Here is a 20,510-nt window from a genome sequence, read left to right as displayed (position 1 = left end):
TATTACCTAGCAAGTTAGTGTATCAGAGGAGAGTGTTGACGTTAGGGAGGACACCTTCAATATCTCCCGTTTTCAATTCCAAAATGCAGACATGCCTTTTTGACTTTCTTGAATCACATTTATTTTAAGAATCAGATAAGACATGCGGATATTCTCATGTTCCATTTAAAACACACGTCTTTCCCCTATTAGAATTTTAGCTTTACCCCTGCTTTGATAGCCATTTTAATAAACAAACAAATCAAAATTTCCTTAGTGAAAGATTCCAAAGAACATGAGTAGAGAACAGGAGCTGGTTAAGCTGGACAGATAACTAGGATCATTCACTGTGTAAGCACACGTTCCGGTATGTCAGCCTTCTAGAACTGTCCAGAGTGTGACTATTCTTTACATATTCAGATTCTCCTGGAGTGAATGCAAATTTACGCAGCATCGTAAGGAAGTTTTATTATTCTATATCCAAAGTTTTTAAAAGTTTGGATCTTTGGACTCGGTAATTCTCCTTCTCAGAATCTATCCTGAGGAATGTGATCGCCAGGTATCCACAAAAAAACATGTGAAGGCTGATAATAGTTTTAGTTATAACAATAGGTTAGTTGTAACAATAGTTTAGTTAAAACTTGCGAAGGCCCGTTATCAGTGTATTGTCGCTGAGCTCCAAGTTCATCCTTCTTTGTCTGGCGAAGCCCTGGAAACATTTCTTTTACCTGTTGGTTGGATATGGAGCTGCATCAAGAGAGGGCGCTGCAGCGAGGTAGTGGCAAGAAGATGACTCCAGGTTTCCGTCCTCCATATAGACGGTCCTCCATATAGACGCGATAAGAGCCCCGCAGGATTAAGGAGGAACTTGACCTGCACCCTCAGGCCATCGCTTCCTGTAAGCAACCTCTTCAGAGCATTTCCAGCCCTCTGTACCCACCAGCAATAGTTGGGTGGCTTCTCCAGAGCGATTGTGGCCCACCCACACAGAGCAGCAAAGGCCAACCAGCTCCTACTCAACCACGCTCACCAGCAGCTTTTACAGACAAGTGCCAGCCTGTCCCTCTGCCACAGCAGGCTGCCTGTCATACCCATTCCCTTTTTGAAGAGATTTGAATCTCAGATGTGGAGTGGGGCCAGGAGGGCTTCTACCCTTAGTTCCTTTATTGTCCCTCTTCCTCAGCCTCCGGGTACCTGCTCTTTGAATTTGTGATTCTGGATCTCTTAGAGTCCATTTTTGCCTCTTTTAGTAGTTCATTTTTGGGTGTTCAGTTTACCCTGTTCAAATAACTGCCATAGTTTCTGTTTCCCAACTGGACCTTGACTGATACATAAGTTAGAAATGCAACCATATGGGACTAGTTAAATAAATGAGCATGTATCCATAGGATGGACTAATACTGTTTTTGATTATCAGTTGGTTGCTTGATGAGGTGACGCAGAGCCTGGTTTGAAAGGGTCTTTTCTGCCTTCGTTGGCCTACACTTGCTGTGATTGCCCATGTCCTAGTATCACTGGTCAGAGAAGTACCAAGAGGAGCCTCAGTGAATCCCCTGGGTTTTAGACATGTTCTTCCTTGTCGCTTTGTACATCAATCCCGGCTCCTCAAGGAGATCGTGATCTATGACCTTTTCCAATGCATCAATTCTTGTCTTTGCTGGTCCACTGGCTCGTGGAACCCAAAGTAACCAGTTGATCATGGCAGCTTCAAGTTCAGTGGGAACATGAATGTGTTCCTTGGTAGAAATATCACCCCGTATGGGGAGTCCATCCTATATCTACCTCTTAGATATGCATCCTGAACGCATGCATTCTAGCTACTGGAGAGAAAACCATGTATCAGCTATTGGCTTTGCGCATATAGCAAATCCTGGAAGACAATGCCCAACCCCACGAGGTCTTGTCCCCAAGCTAGTGCCTTAACTGAGCCTTTAACAGACAAGCCCACCATTCTAGAAGCTTCTGGGCTACAAGGTGAATGGTGAAGATTAGTGACTTCCATCACTTGCTATCTGCTCTGAGGTCGTTGGCTCCGAGATAATTAATATTCTATCAGGGAGCTTAGCTAGTTTCCCTGGAGAATGGTGCTCTGTCAAGGGCTTGGCGTCAGACTCTGCAGCTGACGGGCTGGTAATTCAGCAGTGGATGGTGCAGTCAGTGGTGCATGGCTTCTACTGCCACACTATGAGCACTATTTACAGGCTTCTGGCATAGGCATCGGGAAGTCTGAAGGGGGGACTACCTAAGAGTCACAGGACAGATCATCCTGTGCATGTGGTCATTGAGAATCTTCTCTGTAGAGGACACTCTTTGGCGGGTGTTAATGTGAGATCTGCTTTGTGCTCGTCCCCATAGGCTCATCCGCATCCCTCTTTTCCAGGCTTCCTTCTCTCTGATCTATGATATCTTTTCTCCTTAGAATGCGCAGAGATGAGGCCCCGTGAGGTACAAGTCTAGTTTAGAAAAGGCTGTGCTGGTTTCTCCGGAGACATGTTCCGGGAACTGTGAGTACTCTCCGATCAAAGTTCATCAGGAACTGTGGGGTGTTTCAGTAAGAAGGTGTTAGAAAGAACCTATCATACGATTTGGGATTTGGTTTGGTGATTGGGAGAAGGCTTAAGAAAGCGTAGATTAGGTCCAGATTGGATGCTGTCACAAAGTGGGATTACTTCTACAGATATTTTATGGGTGTCACAGTGACATTTTATCTGTGCGTGCACAAAATTTTGAAGTGGTCTTGCTTTATTTTATCTGGTCACGGCTCCAGACTAACCTTGTCTGAGGCCAGTATTCTATGAGATTGTCTGTGTCCAACAGGAGAATAACATGTCCAACGTGTGAATGTCAGATCAGTTCTGAACATGAGAACATCACGTCGGAACGTGAGTTCTTTTTCAGAGATTTCAACTGTCAGGTAAGAAGTCTGGCCACCTGGAGGCCACCACACGGGGTGACCACATACATACACATAGAGAGAAATGGCCCAGAGTTGATGTTTCCAACTATTCAAGTCTTCAAACCTGGATGACAGACATTCGAATCAAGATTTTGAGATGATCTCAACCCCAGCCATTATCTGGCCACAACGGCCTGAGGGCTGCGTGCAAGGTCAACTGAGCCCGGTTGACCTCTAGATTCATGATGAAGATAATTGTCATGGATTTGAGCCACTCTTCTGGGGGGGGGGGGGGGTGTTGTGCAGTAATAGATAACTGATCCAGTTGTCCTGCAAGCAGTTAGCTCTATAGGCATGAGACTATAGGCATGAGAGGGACTTGGCCTTTAGCAAGGAGAAAGCACTTGAAGTCATTGGAATGGATGAAATCACCAGGGAGATAAAGTATACGAGAAAGGGGAAAAAAGACCTTATCCTGAAGGGATCAAAAAGAAAGAAGCAATTACCAGGAGACTGAGAAGAGTGGGTAAGGTGATCAGATGACATCCAAAGAGATGAAGTCAAGGAAGTCACGGTCCAGCGCGCACAGAAAGAAGGGCATTTGCCACAGAGTCAAATGCCTTGGAGGGAGATCAAGTAAGACAAGGATGAAAAGTGTCTTTGAATTTAGCAACAACAAGTTTACATTGTTGGCAAAAGTAGTTTCAGGGAAGTCGTGGTGGGGGAGTGGCAAGATGAGGCAGTGATGGGGACAGAGTGCGGAGTTTGGTTGGGATTCTCTCTTATATCTCTCTCTGCCCCTCCCCTACTCACAGTGTTTTCGTCTCTCAAAATAAATAAACAAACTTAAAAAAAATAGTTATAAACTCCTGAGGCATCTCTGCGGGAAGAATAGCTTACTTTTGCCAGAGAAGCCTGGGGAAAATTACTCTAGTCCTAGCCTGCTAATTCATGGCCTGATTGTCACATCTTCTGCTCCAGTTCACCCACCTTGGGACCCTGCTTATCCAAGTGGGGGTCAAGGCCCCCTCGGTGACAGTGTGTGAGTTGCCAGGGGGGTTTTGGAGAGAAATTCTTCTCAGTTCAACTTGTAAGTTGATGTTGCTGCAATGGCTTCTTTTGGCTTCTCTAAGCTTCTTTCCCCACCTTTTCAGGGGGAATCTTACCCCATCTTTTTTTATTATTTGCTCATGGTTTTATTTTCATAGATGCGAGTAAGGCCTTTAAATGAAGAGTTTACCGTTCAAAGCGCTTAAAATTTATATTTCAAATGTCACTTCCAAATGAAGCTTCACACGTGGACAAAACACAATGAACAGATTTGGAAGATGACATAGAGTGTGCATTTTAAATTCCTATTGCAGGGGCGCCTGGGTAGCTCAGTCGGTTGAGCGACTGACTTCAGCTCAGGTTGTGATCTCACGGTTTGTGAGTTCAAGCCCTGCGTCTGTGATCTCATGGTTTGTGAGTTCAAGCCCCGCGTCCGGCTCTGTGCTGACAGCTCAGAGCCTGGAGCCTGCTTCTGATTCTGTGTCTTCCCCTCTCTCTGCCCCTCCGCCACTCATGCTCTGTCTCTCTCTGTCTCAGAAATAAACATTAAAAAAAATAAATTCCTGTTGCATTCTCGAGCTACCCTTGCTGTAGTCTTTTTATAAATCCTATGGTAACCTTGTAAATATCATCATACAGTATACTGTTGTACTTAAAAACATTCTTTTGTTAGATGTAAAGTTTAAAGTATACTATTGTTTTTGAAAGTCATTTTTTCCCCAAATGTTTATTTACTTATTTTGAGAGAGAGAGAGAGAGAGAGAGAGAGAGAGAGAACGAGTGGAGGAGGGGCAGAGAGAGAGAGAGAGAGAGAGAGAATCCCAAACGAGGCTTCGTGCTGTCAGCACAGAGCCCAATGAGGGGCTCGATCTCACGAACCATGAAATCATGACCTGAGCTTCAAGACGCTTAACTGACTGAGCCACCCAGGTGCCCCTGAAAGTCCCCCTTTTGGCATTTCTTCATATTTTAGAACTCCAGAAGCCTCTACAATGGGAAATTCCTGGACATTTCTCAGCATCTGAGAAAGCCTGCTTGGGGCAATAACTTTGACTCTCTGTGGGAGGAGTTCTGGGGTGTGGAGGATCTCGTGAATGCTCAGAAGGATTTGAAAAGGTAGAAAGAAAACACTCATGTACTGAGCATGTTTTTATGCTTAGCACTGTACCGGGGGCTTTGCATTCTACATTTAATCATGTGTAGAATGATGCGGGAGAGCACGAGGTCCTGGGAGGGATGGTGTGAGCTGTCATCAGAAGGGAAACTGTAACATGTGGGACATAAAACCAGCTTGTGATGGGGTTGGGCTAAGGGTGGAGGAAAAAGATCTTGGCACATTTATCCTGCACAAATACTTGTGTTATCCTCATTGATGTGGTCTTTGTGACTTTTTCTCCGGGTTCATCTGGTTGGCAGATGGATGCAAATGTCTTTCAGCCCTAAGGAAGCCACCCCGAAGGCACGTATGAATATGGCTGTTCGAGAAATTAAAAAAAAAAAAAAAGAGCTTCAGAGTATTTCTAGTGTGTGTGTGCACACGCTCGTGCTGAACCTACCACCAGTGGAAGGGCAGATTTTCAACTGGGAAGATTTCACGTGCTCCTTTAGCGTGGCCCAAGTGAATATATTTTTAGAAATGAAAAGTAGAGCATGTTCCAAAAGTTCTTTTCTTCTGCCATAACAAGTCTTTATTTATAGTGATTTGAGGTCCCCAAATACCTTCAGCAATATTAACGGGGCAAATCGAAAAAAATTAAGCAGTAGATGATTAGATCACGTGTTATTTCACGGAGAACTTTATTTCTCTTGCCTTTGGAAAATATAGACCTACTTTTCTCAACTGTGGTTAGAACTAATTCTTTTCTAAGATTTACTTAACTGGAATATTCTTGCATGGGCAGCAAGAAGATGGTCAGTACAATTGACCTTGTGTCTTGGCCTTTGTGATTCTAAGAAAAATACATACATAGGTATCAGATGCTATGAATTAGGTAATATTTATTGTACAGGAAGTATATATAGAATGGAAATACACACATGCTGGAATATACACCAATACCTAGAAAAATGTTTACCATTGAGACACTTCTACATACCAGATTCTTTACATATATTCAATACCCCATTTATATTCAATTAATCCTATAAAGTACGTGTTATGATCGCTATCTGTTCCAATGGAGTGTCAAAGATACCAAGTAACTTTCCAAGGACACTGCACTGGTTAGTGGCAGAACGGGAAGTTTGAATCTAGGTTTGGCTGACGCTGAGGCTGGTGCTCTTTCCTCCCAATCAGTCTATCCCTCAAAATCGAAGCAATTACTGGGAATGACAGGATTTGTATTATGAGGAAGGCAGCTATGTTTATTATTCAATAATGTCCAGGGGCGCCTGGGTGGCTCAGTCGGTTGAGCGTCCGACTTCGGCTCAGGTCACGATCTCGCAGTCTGTGAGTTCGAGCCCTGCGTCGGGCTCTGGGCTGATGGCTCAGAGCCTGGAGCCTGCTTCTGATTCTGTGTCTCCCTCTCTCTCTGCCCCTCCCCCGTTCATGCTCTGTCTCTCTCTGTCTCCAAAATAAATAAAAACGTTAAAAAAAAAATTAAAAAAAAAATAATGTCCACATTCAAAGAACCATTTACTAAGTTTTTACTTTCTTCTGGGAATGATGATAGATGATGTGGAATCTAGAGATCAAAGATGAGGGGTCCCTGCCTTGGTGGAACCCATGGGCCTGAGGGGAAGTCTGAAAAGAGTGTTAATGATTGGAATGCAGGATGTTAGGGGCTATGAGAAAGGTAACAACAAGCTCTGATTGGGGCCTGGGAAAGGTCACAGGCTCTGTGTGCATGTGTAGTGTGTGTGTTTGGGGTAAGTCAAAGGACATTCCAGACAAGGGAAGAGCATGTGCAAAGTCAAGGAGTGGAGAGCACTAGAGAGTGCAATGTCAACTTATATGAGCTTATGTGAGAAGCGGCAATTTGTTTGCTTTAACTGGAAAATAGTACTTATGGGTGGCAGGATGATGAGAAATGAGAACAAAAGGACCTGAGAATGGTGAAATCAGGAATTCTACTTTTTACAATGACCATAAACTTTTCCACATTGTCTCGGTAACATAGATATTTTCCTTCCGCTTTTGATTTGTCTCTTTTGAAGACACACGGCGATAGTCATAGTATTTTCCCAAAGAGGAAATACAATTAGTACACAAATGTCTGGGGAAAACAGTGTCGCTGGCTATGAAAGCAAAGAAAAAAATTAGTCCAACCAAAGAATAAAACTAATAAAAATATCGATATTGGCAAGGACAAGATGAGGTAGGCATATTTGTGTTTTGCTGATTGGTCTATAAATTGATTCAAATTTTTATAAAGCTACACACAATACATATTAAGATGTTTGTAATGTTTATGCCCTGTGATTCAATAGCATTAGCTTTGGAACTCTGTAATAACTAAATTATGACAAATATGTATTCCAAGATTCTTTAATGGCGCATCATTAGAATCAGCCTAAGTAACCATGGTACATCATTTTGATGCAACTTAATGTACCATTAAAAATTATGTTTATGAATAATACTTAAGTGCATTTAATATAATTCCAGCTTAAAAAGTAGGGTACTGAATATATATACATATATATATTTATGTATGTATATTTCTATCTCCTCTTCCCTACTGTTCTACACTCTCTAAAACTGTACGTTAAAAAAAGAAACTGGAAAGAAATCCACAGAACGTTAGTGATGGTATTTGGGTTTGGATAGCAGTACTATGGATAATTTTTTTCTTTGTACTTTGATGCATTTTCCATATTTTTAAATGACTTTTTGTAACTTTTATGAAAGAAGTATTACTTTATATTCTTTGTTGATGAACAAGAAAAATGTATTATACAGTCCAATTTTACTTTATGTTTCCTGATGTCTGATAAACTTCTTATATCTATAGCTGGCCAGCAGGTGGATAATTATTTTTTAAAATTCCCCGTATTGGCACCTGGGTGGCTCAGTCAGGGAAGCATCCAGCTCATGGTTTCAGCTCAGGTCACGATCTCACAGTTTGTGGGTTCAAGCCCCACTTCGGGCTCTGGACTGGCAGCATAGAGTCTGATTGGGATTCTCTCTCCTTCTCCTTCTGTCTCTCCTGGGCTCTCCCTCTCTCAAAATAAATAAATAAGCGAATAAATAAATAAATAAATAAAATTCCCAGTATTGGCAAACTTTCTCTAGGCATAACTCTGGTGGGCTTGAATGAGCTCTTCTCCCCCAAGCCGCTTGCCTTTTAGACTTTCTAGAAACAGAATTCATGAAAAATTACAATCTACCATCTATAAATTACTATGTGCTGCAGGATCTATTAAACAGTATGACTCTTTATTTTGTGAACTATACCTCCCAGGATATAATGCCTCACAGCTCGTCTCCACCAAATACACCCTTCTTGAACTGTTGTTTTGTCTAAGATGCTGTCTCTTTAGACATTAAGGTGTTCAGGGAAGCAGAGACGGCAATCCGGTGACTCCGAAAACGTCAGCCTTCCACACACCCCGCCTATTTCAGAACATCAAATCTGAACACATCGCATCTCCTTGTCAGGGACGAATAAATACAAAAGACATCAGTGAAGCCTGTACAGATGAACACGGGTTGCGAGAAAACATAAGCATCGTGAAACGGGGGCACAAAGTCACTAAGAGAGAATGAGCCAAGATGAGAAGACACGAGGTTTGTGGGTTGGTGCCCTTGTATCTTTTTGCCCCAGATCTTTCCTGTGCTTTTAATTCTGTCGCTAATAAAGAGTCCAGCGATGTGCGGCTCTTTGATTCTGTGGTATACAGTGTTGCGTTCCCCCAGAGCCGTGTTTCTCCACCAGGGATGATCTTGTCCCCTAGGGGAAATTCAACAATGTCTGGAGACAATTCTGGTTGTCACAACTAGGGGGCTGTTGCAACTGGCATCTGGTGTGCAGAGGCCAGAGTTGTTGCTAAATATCCTACAGGACAGAGGCCCAGCCACCCGCAAAAAGAATTATTTGGTCCAATATGTCAACAGGGACAAGATTGAGAAAGCTGCCCTAGATTTTCTCCAGCCTACAACTTCTATCGATTTTTTTTGTTTAATCCAGGAATGAGAAAACTTATGGGGAAAATAGGCAAAAGTATTAGCAGTCCTCCACGGTGTCCAGGACCCCTCAGGTCTGGATCGCTTCAGACATTTGCTGTTCATCAGTGTCAGCAGTTTGCTTCTACTTTGTGAAGTTTAGAGATTTCACCGAGACCTATTATTTACATCCTTGTTATTTTCTTTGTTCTTTTAAATTTTTTTATGTTTATTTATTTATTTATTTATTTTTTCAATTTTTAATGTTTATTTTTGAGAGAAAGAGCAGGTGAGGGAGGGGCAGAGAGAGAGAGGGAGACACAGAATCATAGGCAGGCTCCAGGCTCTGAGCTGTCAGCACCGAGCCTGATGTGGGGCTTGAACTCACAGGTCATGAGATCATGACCTGAGCAAAGTCGATGCTTAACCAACTGAGCCACCCAGGCGCCCCTCTTTTTTTTTTTTTTTTTAAGTTTATTTATTTGTTTTGAGAGAGAGAGAGTAAGCATGAGTTGGGGAGGGGCAGAGAGAGAGGGAGAAAAGAATCCCAAGCAGGCTCCACACAGGCTGTGCAGAGCCTGATGTGGGGCTCGAACCCACAAACTGTGTGAGGTCATGACTGAGCCAGTTAGATGCTTAACCCACTGAGCCACCCAGGCGCCCCATTTTCTCTTTTCAAAAGCCTATTTTAATCGCCTAGGGTGGAGATGTCTAAGATAGAGATCCCTTTTAATCTGAGAGCTGAACCGTTTTCACTTAAGACATTCCTAGTTAATCCATCCTTCACGCCGATAATCCAAGAAGTCTGAATCCTCCCCATAGTTCTGTCTGCTTCCATCCCCAGTTGGCAGGTTTTCTACAAGCTCTTCCATGTACTTGGGATATAGCAGCTCTTAACAATTTCGTAATTAGAACACCCTACTCTTCTGAGCTGTTTACTTCTTAACACTAATCTTTCTGTGGTAAGTCCTAAGTATTCAACTCTGAGTCATTCTTGTAAGTCAGTATAGAGGACTGAATTATTACAATATTAGAAGACTTATTTCCCAAAGAGCACCAAGAGAGACTCATGGGTATCTGACCGTAATAATCATAGTCTGTTTTCTATCCAATATGCAGTAGGGTCAGATACATCGCTTGAAAATTGTCCTGAAAACCAAGTTGGCAAGCAGTTTTACTAGAGAATCCTGGGAAGTCACTGGCAAAATCCCTTGATTCTAAGTAGTCCAGACCATGTTCTTGGATGTAAAGGGCATTGTATAAATATCTTTATAACTGGAAAGTTATAAGAGAATGAGTATTACAGTAATATGGAATCCCTGAATTTTTATTTATTTATTTACTTAGTTCATTAGTTTTTTGAATTTTTTTTTTTTTTTAAATAAAGATAGTCTAGTGCGGGAATAGCCACCATGTACATTTTGATGTAGAATCAGACAGAAATTTTCTGAATTTCTGTAATTTTCAGGGTTTGGTCCTGAAGTAGTGTAGATGCTCATGTCCCCCATTCTAGAGCCTTCATTTAGGTCTCAGCTTAAATGCAACTTCTCAGGAAGTCCATTCCTGGCATCCTGATTAAAGCATACCTTCTCAGGGCACCTGGGTGGCTCAGTTGGTTAAGTGTCCGACTCTCAATTTTGGCTCAGGCCATGATCTCACAGTTTGTGGGATCGAGCCTCACATCAGGCTCTGCACTGACAAATGGGACCTGCTTGGAATTCTCTATCTCCCTCGTTCTATGCCCCTCCCCCAACTCGCTTTCTCTCCGAAAACTAAATAAACAAAAGAAATTAAAAACAAAACAAAACATACCTTCTCTCCTCCCCCATCACCTTTCTGTACTATCCTAACCCCTTTCTATCCCGTGACTCTGATTTTCTATCTAAGAGGCTCTTATTTACTTGCTTATACATTAATCATCCACCATTCCTTATACACTACAATGGTTGCTCTCATTCTATAAGTAACTGAAGACCAGGAACCTGGGAGTTCTTTTTTTTTTTTTTTTCATTTTATTTATTTATTTTTTTAAGTGTATTTATTTATTTGGAGAGAGAGAGAAAGAGAGAACATGAGCAGAGGAGGGGCAGAGAAAGAGGGAGAGAATCCCAAGCAGGCTCTACGCTGTCAGTGAGCAGCCCCACCACGTGGGGCTCGAACTCACAAACCATGAGATCGTGACCTGAGCTGAAGTCAAGAGTCGGTCAATTAACCGACTGAGCCACTCAGGCACCCCAAGACTGGGAGTTATTTTTAAGTCCTTCTTTTCTTCATTCTTTCCTACAATTCTTCTGTTTCATTGGCTAGTCACGACTGCTCTAATTTCAAACGTGTCTTGAACTTGTCTGCCTCTCTCAGTCTCCACTGACTTCGCCCTAGTCCAAGGCCATCAGCACGGGGTGCGCACAAGGAGCCTCTGCCTGCTGCCCCACTTCACCATACCCCTTTATAACCCATCAGCCCAGAGGAACTGGAAAGGGTTAATAAAAATAACGACTGCGTGTTTGCTGTCTTGCTAGAACAGAGCCTGTCATAGATGGGATCTCAATAGTATTGGCCGCATGAATGAATAGACAGGAATAGATAAGCAGAGAGAATGGATTGACAGCCTTCCTCTGGCTTACCTTACGCCACTTGGTTAAGGTCACAGAACTAGCACGTGTCAGATTTAGGACTAAAACCCAATTTTTCTAAGAATGGTCAAGGGCTTATTTATAGAGAATACATTGCCATATCTCCTCATTATTTCTGATTCTCCACAAATATGAAGCATTTTATTTTACTTTCATGCACATTGTTCATCTTGATTGGAAAATTGATACTGTTTTGCTGTAAAAATTATTACATTGCTGGAGAACATGAAGGAATTAAGGAGCAATTCATAAACCTCCCGTGCATGTAACTTTTACTTTCATCTGTACACTTTTCTCCCTAATTATTATTCTTTCCCATATGTAAGCCTTTATGTTTATAATCAGGAAATATAGAGAGTTATGTGACTGTGTAAAGAATTTCATTCTTGGGAAATAATGGCTGGTGATATTTTAATGGAATTTATTCTAATATTTAGTGTATTTGCTTACAATTTGTATGATATGAATTTCCATAATGTGTGGAAAGACATTTTAGAGAATGCTAACTGTAAGTTTAGGAAAGTAGACTTCATAATTTTAAACACGGTCCATTACAATTAATAAATGTAAGAAATTTGCATATGACTCCCAATCCTCTGAATTTTTATAACAATTGGTTATAAGAACTGCAAAATGTTCACTGCTGTAGAAACCTAATTATTTCTTAGAAAAATCTTTTGAGAAAGGGGAAAAAAAACTTTACAGCTTTTTTTATTAGGTAACGTAGCAATAACATAACTCTACCTATGCATCTATATCTATCTTTAGAAGCCACATTAATGTATATAAAATAGTTGCATTTTCCCAAAGACTTTCTTTGCAGGTTGTTTTTGGATATATGTATAAAGTACTGAAGTTATTTATAAATTTCATCACTGGTCTCCACATATAGGCAGTCACTCCTATGAAATATATGCTTGAAATGTGTATAGTTGCTATTACATTTGTTATTAAAATAAGCACTTACCTAATATGTAGAGGAATAAATTAAAGAAATTTGAACATCAAAGTTATCCTTTCTTAATTAAATAAGAAAGATGATATTTATTTTACTTTTTACTTAATTAAAAAAGATATTTATGTATGTATGTATGTATGTATGTATGTATGTATTTTTATTTGAGAGAGAGAGAGTATGAACAGTGAGGGGTGAGGAGAGTGGCAGAGGGAGAGAGAGAATCTTAAGTAGGCTCCAACTCAGCATGAAACCCCATGGGGCTCAATCCCAGGATCCTGGGTTCATGACCAGAGCTGAAACTAAGAGCCAGGCACTCAACCAAATGAGTCACCCAGAAACCCATAGATTTGATTTTTAAAGGGATCTCTATACCCAACGTGGGGCTTGAACTCACAACCCTGAGATCAAGAGTCACATGCTCCACCAACTGAGCCAATCAGGTGCCCCAAAAGACGATTTACTTTAAAATTACATATCATACTCAAACTGCCTTTGAAGGTAATTTCAATCTTCCATTATCTACATTTCGAAATGGCTATTGTCTTCTCATTGTTCATCTCTCAGTTCTTTAGGTTATCCACCCCCGCCCACTCTAACAACCCAAATGAACCCCAATTTGCACCAGAATAATTTGTAAGAGGCCAAAGAACTATTTTCATAGCCCATTTTCTTAAAAAAATTTTTTTTCCAAATGTTTATTTATTGTTGAGAGACAGAGAAAGCATGACCGGGAGAGGGGTAGAGTGAGTGGAGACAGCAAATCCAAAGCAGGCTCCACCCTGTCAGGGCAGAGCCTGACATGGGCTCAAACTCGCAAGCGTGAGATCACGACCAGGGCCGAAGTCGAGCACCCAAAGGACTGAGCCATCCAGGTGCCCCTTATAGCCCATTTTTCAAAAGCATTATGCACCTGTTTCCAAAAAAGGCATTTCTGACATTTTTAATATAAAATTTAAAAAAATGTTTAGCATAGCGCTTGGCACAGTAAAAGCACTTGATAATATCTATGACTATGTCTCTTGGCAGCCATGTTTACTGATGACATATATTGGTATTACTAAAGGTTAATGGGATGCCTGTGTCATGCATGATAATGTTATCCTTAGGGTCACTACATGTCAGAGCTGGCCTGGGGGAATCACGGTTTATGTTCATTGTCCCCGTGTCTCCTCCAGCCTTACATTTTAGCACTCTCAAAAGGGTCCTAACTTGGGTGGTCCCTTATCTGGTCACCGATGAAAGTGCAGAAGGAACTGTGATAAGAAGGCCTGAGGCACCATCACCCATCTCTTGATTTGGCCTCCACACCTTCCAGGCCGAGGGAGAGGGTGAGCCACCTGAACAGCAGTAAACTTCCCACGTGTGGGAAAGGATATTTCAAATTTACATACTCACGCCTCTACGCTTTGTAGATGAAGAATCAGACAACAATTGAGAAACGAAGACCACAGCATTTATCTCTCTCTTTACCTTTCTGGTCAGGGTATTTTAAAAAAATTTTTAATGTTTATTTTTGAGAGCCAGAGTTCTAGCTGGGGAAGAGAAATCACTGTAGACAAAGAAAACTTGAGGAATGCAGTGAACAATCTTGATCTAAGGAATAAAGATATAACTCTGTACTTAATAATTGGAGAATATACCTCCTTTCAAGAGCACCCAGATCATTTAAAAAAAATTTTAAATGTTTATTCATTTTTTGAGAAAGCGAGGGGGGAGTGGGCAGAGAAAGGGAGACACAGAATCTGAAGCAGGCTCCGAGTTCTGAAACTGTCGGCACAGAGCCCAACGTGGGGCTCGAACTCACCAACTGTGAGATCATGACCCGAGCTGAAGTGGGATGCTTAACCAACTGAGCCACCCAGGTGCCCCAGGTCAGGGTATTTTTTAGCTGGGTTTTGGTTTTGAACAAAAATTTATCTTTTTTGTCTGCCTTCTCATTTGGCAGACAAGATGGACAAGAATTGTGATCACAGTTGTTTCCAGATATGGCCCAAACTAGTGGCACCTGAATGACAATCTTTTCCATACCTGCTATTTGTGATTTATGTTGAGGTTGTAGGCACTCTTTCCATTCTTGCCTTTTTCTTTTCTTTTCTTTTCTTTCTTTTCTTTTCTTTTTTCTTTCTTTTTCTTTTCTTTTCTTTTCTTTCTTTTCTTTTCTTTTTTCTTTCTTTTTCTTTTCTTTTCTTTTCTTTTCTTTTCTTTTCCTTTTCCTTTCCCCTCCCCTCCCTTCCCCTTTCCCCTCCCTTCCCCTCCCCTCCCCTTTCCCCTCCCCTCCCCTACTCCCTTCCTTCCTTCCTTCCTTCCTTCCTTCCTTCCTTCCTTCTTTCCTTCCTTCCTTCTTTCTGCTTCAGGGACTGTCAACTCCAAACTGTCCATGTAGTGTGATTACCCTCCAGTCTGGCCTGTGTGTTGTTGCTGTGGTTTGTCAGCACACCTCGATGAAGTCTTATAACGTGAAATTGTGTTTCACTCTGTCTCTTGGGTCTTTATGACAATGTCAAATGGATGCACCATGTCAAAAACAGTCCTCTTTGCTGTCCTGTCTTACAGAAAGCTTGGTGTGGCCCCAAAATTCTTGGATTTAGTACTGGCTACATAATTTTGGGGGCTTAGTGAATGGACAGTGTAGGGCCTCTTTTCGTTCAAACATTCCTAAGAATTTCAAGATGGCAAGATTAGAACATTACATCAAGCACCCGTGCAGTTGGCCTTGCTTGAGTCTTCCATTTATTAGCCTCTTTCATTTCCCTTCCGACTAACAGTTACGAGCCACTTATAATGTATGAGGCACTATGCTTACTTTGGAAAATAAAAATATGCTTACTTTTAGATTCCAAGATCCCTACTTTTAGATTCTGGTGGTTAACATCCCCACAAGGTAGATGAAATAACACACACATTTTGGTTATATGTTGTTTTCCTTTAGATCAAATGCTCGGCTATGATTTTCTAGACATCAGTCTTAAGTTGCAAATCCTCTCCTCCATGTTCTTATGATCTATGTATTAACTGTAGGAACCCAGCAGTCTCAGTCTCCCCGGATCTCTTACCAACCATGCTTTGCCTGTTCCATTTCTACAGAGAAGTTTATTCATGGCTGGGTGACAGACCATGTTAACAAAGTGGTTGTTGAAATGAGTTTAAGGCAGGGGTTCTAACTCAGCTGCCTTCAGGGATTGGGCAGATCATATACCGTAAGAAGTAAAACCACCAGAAAGGAATTGACTCGTGACTGCAGAGAAAAAAGATGCCTACTCACTACAGAGGGTTATTGCCATGTGAGGTGTGGTCACAGTGTGGTCAGATCTTTTCAAAGAAAAGTTAGAAATCTAAAAAAATTATACGAAATGCTCTTTTTCTGTTGTCAATTAATTTCTTCTTTAAAAAAATCTCAACATGGGCAGAAAAAAATAACTGCAGCCAAAAGTTAACCCAAGAGATGTCAGTTTCTAATTTTTCTTTTTAGTCAGATCTATTGAGATATAATTCATCTGTAATTAAATTCACTCTTTTATGTGTATAGTTCTGAGTTTTGACAAACACCTACATTTGTGTAACAACTACCACAAGCCAGATATAGGACAACTCCATCATCCCCAAAAGTTCCCTGTGTTTCTTGTGGTCAGTTTCTCCAGTTCCCATGGTATGTATTCTGTCTTTATAGTTTTGCCTCTTCTAGAATGCCATATAAATGAAATCATTCAGTATGTAGACTTTGGAGACAGGCTTCTTCACTTAGCAGAAAGCATTTGAGATTTAGCCATGTCGTTCTATGTATTTGGGTGATTTTTATCTAATTTTCAAAGGCATTTTTCCTTCCTTCCTCCCTCCCTTCCTTCCTCCTGTCCTTCCTTCCTCCCTCCTTTCCTTCTTTTCTTTCCTTCCTTCTTTCCTTCTTTCCTTCCTTCCTTCCCTTCTTCCTTCTATTCTCCCTTCTCTCTTTCCTTCTTCCTTTCTCTCTCTCCTTTTGGATAACAATTATACAAAAGTAGATTAATCTTGATACTTGTTTCATAATACACCATTATTGACCTACACATGCCTTTTAGTTTAAGAGCTTTATTAAGATGAAATCGATATACAATAAACTGCATATACTTGTACAACTTGAAAACTTAGATGGATGAACACTATCCCTACCACTGTCACTGCATTTTCCAGAATTTCATGTAAACGAAATAGCACAGCAGCTGCACTTTTTCTGTCTAGCTTCTTTCGCTCAGCGTGATCATTTTGAGATTCATACATGCTGTGTGTGTCAATAGTTGATTCTTTATCATTGTCTAGCAGCTTTCCGTCATAAGGATCCGTTGCAATTTCTCTATTCACTTGTTGATGGACATTTGGGTCATTTCCAGTTTGGGTTGCTGTAAACCTTCATGTAAAAGCCTTTCTTTTTTTTTTTTAATTTTTTTTCAACGTTTATTTATTTTTGGGACAGAGAGAGACAGAGCATGAACGGGGGGGGGGGGGGCAGAGAGAGAGGGAGACACAGAATCGGAAACAGGCTCCAGGTTCTGAGCCATCAGCCCAGAGCCTGACACGGGGCTCGAACTCACGGACCGTGAGATCGTGACCTGGCTGAAGTCGGATGGTTAACCGACCGCGCCACCCAGGCGCCCCCATGTAAAAGCCTTTCTAAGGACATAGGCTTTCATTTCTCTTGGGTAAATATCTTAGAGTGGAATAGCTATGAGTTAAGACGTTGCCAGACTGTTTTCCAAAGTATGTACCATTTTACACTCCCACCAGCTGTGTATGAGCATCCTGTTTCTTCCTCCCCCAACCCTTGGTATAACCAGGTTTAAAAATTGTAACCATTTTAATAATTGCATAATGGTATCTCACTGGTTTTAATAGCGTTTCTCTAATGACTAATGATGTGGAGTGTCTCTTTTGGTCCTTATTTGGCATCATTATTTTTTTTGATGAAATATCCATTTAAGTCTTTTGCAAGTTTTTTTATTGGGTTGTTTTCTTATTATTAACTTTTGAGAGTTGTTATAAATATTCTGCTATGTATTCTGATTATGAGTCCTTTTTCAGAGATGTAATTTGCAAATTTTTCTCTCAGTCTGTGATTATCTTTTCATGGTCTTAACAGGGTCTTTTGAAGAGCAGACACTTATAATTTTAGTAAAGTCCCATTTATAAATCTCTTCCTTTATGGATTGGACATTTGGTGTTATGTCAAAAAAACTCTGCTTAATCCACAGCCTTCTGTGTTTTCCTCTGGACTTTTTATATTTTCAGGTTTTACCCTAGGTCTATCGTCTGCTTTGAGTTAGTTTTTGTATATGGTGTAAGATGCAGATTGAAATTCTTTTTTTAATGTACACATATCTAATTGTTCCAGCATAATTTATTGAAAAGATTATTGTTTCTCCACTAAATTGTCTTTGCACCTTTGTTGAAAATCCTTTGCCCATAGATGTGTGGGTCTATTTCTCATTTCTCTCTTCTGTTCCAGCTGACTGGGATAAGCTGTCAGCTTCTCAAGTTCCCTCTCTGTCTCGGTCTTTCCCACAGCCTCTCCCCATTCCCGATATTTGTCGGTTCCCCCAGATCAGCAATGGACTTCCGACATCATAAATGTCTTGTCCTATGACTGGGGTCAGCACAGGTATCAGTGTCCCATGCCAGGTACTGGAGGTGGAGTGCGGCATCTTGGCTTTCACTCCTGCAGTGAGCGTGGCCTAATCAGGGCCTTCAAAATCAGGGTAAAAAGTTATGGTCAGGAAGGTCCCTATGGCGCTGCAAGTTGGGTTTTCTCCCCCATGAGAATATAAGGTTTTTGTCTCTCCAATACCGGAGAACATATCGGGCATTGACATACTACAAGATCATACTCTGCGAACTTCTATCAGTGAACTCTGCTTCTGGGTAAGAGTAATCAAACCAGTACTGAAGGGGAAAACCAACTGGGAGCCCCAGCGGAGAGCGTTAACTGTCAAGCGATATGAACTGGGGGCATAAAGGAATAGGAGAAAGTATCCGAGAACTGCACTGAATAGGCATTGTACGCCCTGCCCACAGTGTTTTCAATAGTCCAGTATAGCCGGTAAAAAAAAAAAGCCAATTGACTGCGGACTACCCAGAATTGAACAAGGTGATGACCCCGTCAATACAGGGTCCAACATTGTATTTGTGACCACAGAAGGCACTGTGACGGAGACAACAGAAGGAGAGAATGCCCCTGGGATTTCGGTCCCAACGTTGGAAGGGGCAGAAACCTCTCATGGAGCACAGCACCTAGCCATGTACAAGCGCTCCTCCAGCTAAAGCCTCTCACAGAGCAACAGCAGGTCACGGGAAGAACTTTCTTCCTGTTAAGGGATGGGTTGAGACTATGTTCCATTGACCCCTGCTGTTGCTCAAACTCCTATTTTGATTAAGCGGCATACCTATTTGCAGCAGAGGGCCACCCTCTCTATCAGCCCACTGTCTCTAGAAATCGGGGCACTACTGGGCCCTGTTGAGAGCGTAGATCCTCCGAATGCTCCTGCCTCTGTTCCTGTGGCCCCTGCAGAGAGGCAACAAGGAGATTCCCGCTGGTGCCAGTTACACAGATGGGTCTAGGGGGGCAAACCACCCACGTGCACTGCAGTTGCTATTCAGCCCAACACTGACACCATCTGGATGGAAACAGGAATGAATCACGCATGGCTGCCAATAGGCTGGACCTTGAGCAGTTTGGCAGGTGATTGATTACGCATGCACTCTGACCCTTAACCCTTTTCATTTGGAGTTGGGCTATTTAAAAAAAGATTAACCCTATGGCTTGAACACTGGGAAGCCAAGGGGCGTATGATCATAAACAAGCCCTTGTTAGGGGCAGGATATGTGGAAAGACATTTGGGTTTGTCTGCAAGAGCCTGAGGCAGTCCTTACTGTTTTCCATATTCAGGCTCTTAAGGCACTGACATACTCTGGCAATGGGGCAGTTGATGCCTTAGCCTAGGCAAAGTCATAACATATAACCCTTCAGGAGATACAGCAGATTGGGTACATAGAAGGATCAGCCACTGCAGTGCACAGGTGGGATGGCGTATTGCCAAGGATGCTTGATTGCCCTTGAAGCACCGTGATTCGGTCAATGCAGTAACAGCACGTCCTGTGTGTTCTGAACGATGCCCAAGGCAACTACCAAAGGAATCTGGGGGTCATCCTCTGGAGTTCTCAACCAGTGAGGGATTGGTAAACTGATGATTTTATTTTGGTGCCCTGCCTCCCACTGAGGCCTTCGTTTGTGAGGATACCTTATTTGCCTAACCCAAGCTTTCCCCGTTGCCATGCAAACCAGACCACCACCATTAGGGGATGAGAGAAACTGAATACCATGTTTGGATACCCTCGCTGAATAAACAGTGATCAGGGGTTAGATACTAAGGGTCACGATGTGTGAGACTGGACAAAAGAACAGGACATTGAACAAAGATCCCATTGCCCCTATACTTGCAGGTAGCAGGTTTGGTAGAAAGGAAAAGTAATGGTAAAGCAGCAGATTAAATTTCCAATAGGTAAAACTGCCTCGGCTAGGCAAACTAAAGTACTATCCCAGGATTTGCTACATTTGAATGATCAATAGGTCCTATTGTTCTGTATACCACACTGGGGACACCTGCTGAAACACCGAACAATTTTATTTATTTATTTATTTATTTATTTATTTATTTATTTATTTATTTTTAAGCAGCCAATATTTGAAATGTATGGCAGCCAATATTTGAAATGTATGGAAGTTGCAGGAGACAGCCATTGCCCCGACTCTCACTGTGAATCAACATGCCGTGCTGCTGAAAACACCAAGCCCCCCCATGCCAGGGAGAGATGTTATCTGCTGGAATCTTCAGTAGGACATCCCACCTGGAGAAGTGAGTTCCTCTG

General features: G+C 41.8%; 1 protein-coding gene across 1 annotated transcript in view; it reads left to right on the top strand.

Annotated features, from left to right (window-relative positions):
- Positions 1-2,469: 2,469 nt before the first annotated feature.
- The window catches only part of TMC1 (transmembrane channel like 1), a 168,914-nt gene continuing 150,873 nt past the window's right edge, over positions 2,470-20,510 (top strand). Inside the window, exons 1-3 of the mRNA XM_040449256.1 lie at positions 2,470-2,483; positions 2,797-2,893; positions 4,899-5,041. Of these exons, the coding sequence (XP_040305190.1) occupies positions 2,470-2,483; positions 2,797-2,893; positions 4,899-5,041 (254 nt within the window). The remainder of the gene's footprint in view (positions 2,484-2,796; positions 2,894-4,898; positions 5,042-20,510) is intronic.

The sequence above is a fragment of the Herpailurus yagouaroundi genome, unplaced genomic scaffold, assembly GCF_014898765.1.
Source record: "Herpailurus yagouaroundi ecotype Mexico unplaced genomic scaffold, PumYag 199, whole genome shotgun sequence".
In the NCBI taxonomy this organism is placed as follows: Eukaryota; Metazoa; Chordata; class Mammalia; order Carnivora; family Felidae; genus Herpailurus; species Herpailurus yagouaroundi.
Note: the sequence above shows the minus strand (reverse complement) of the source record. Positions and strands in the feature narration are given on the sequence as shown.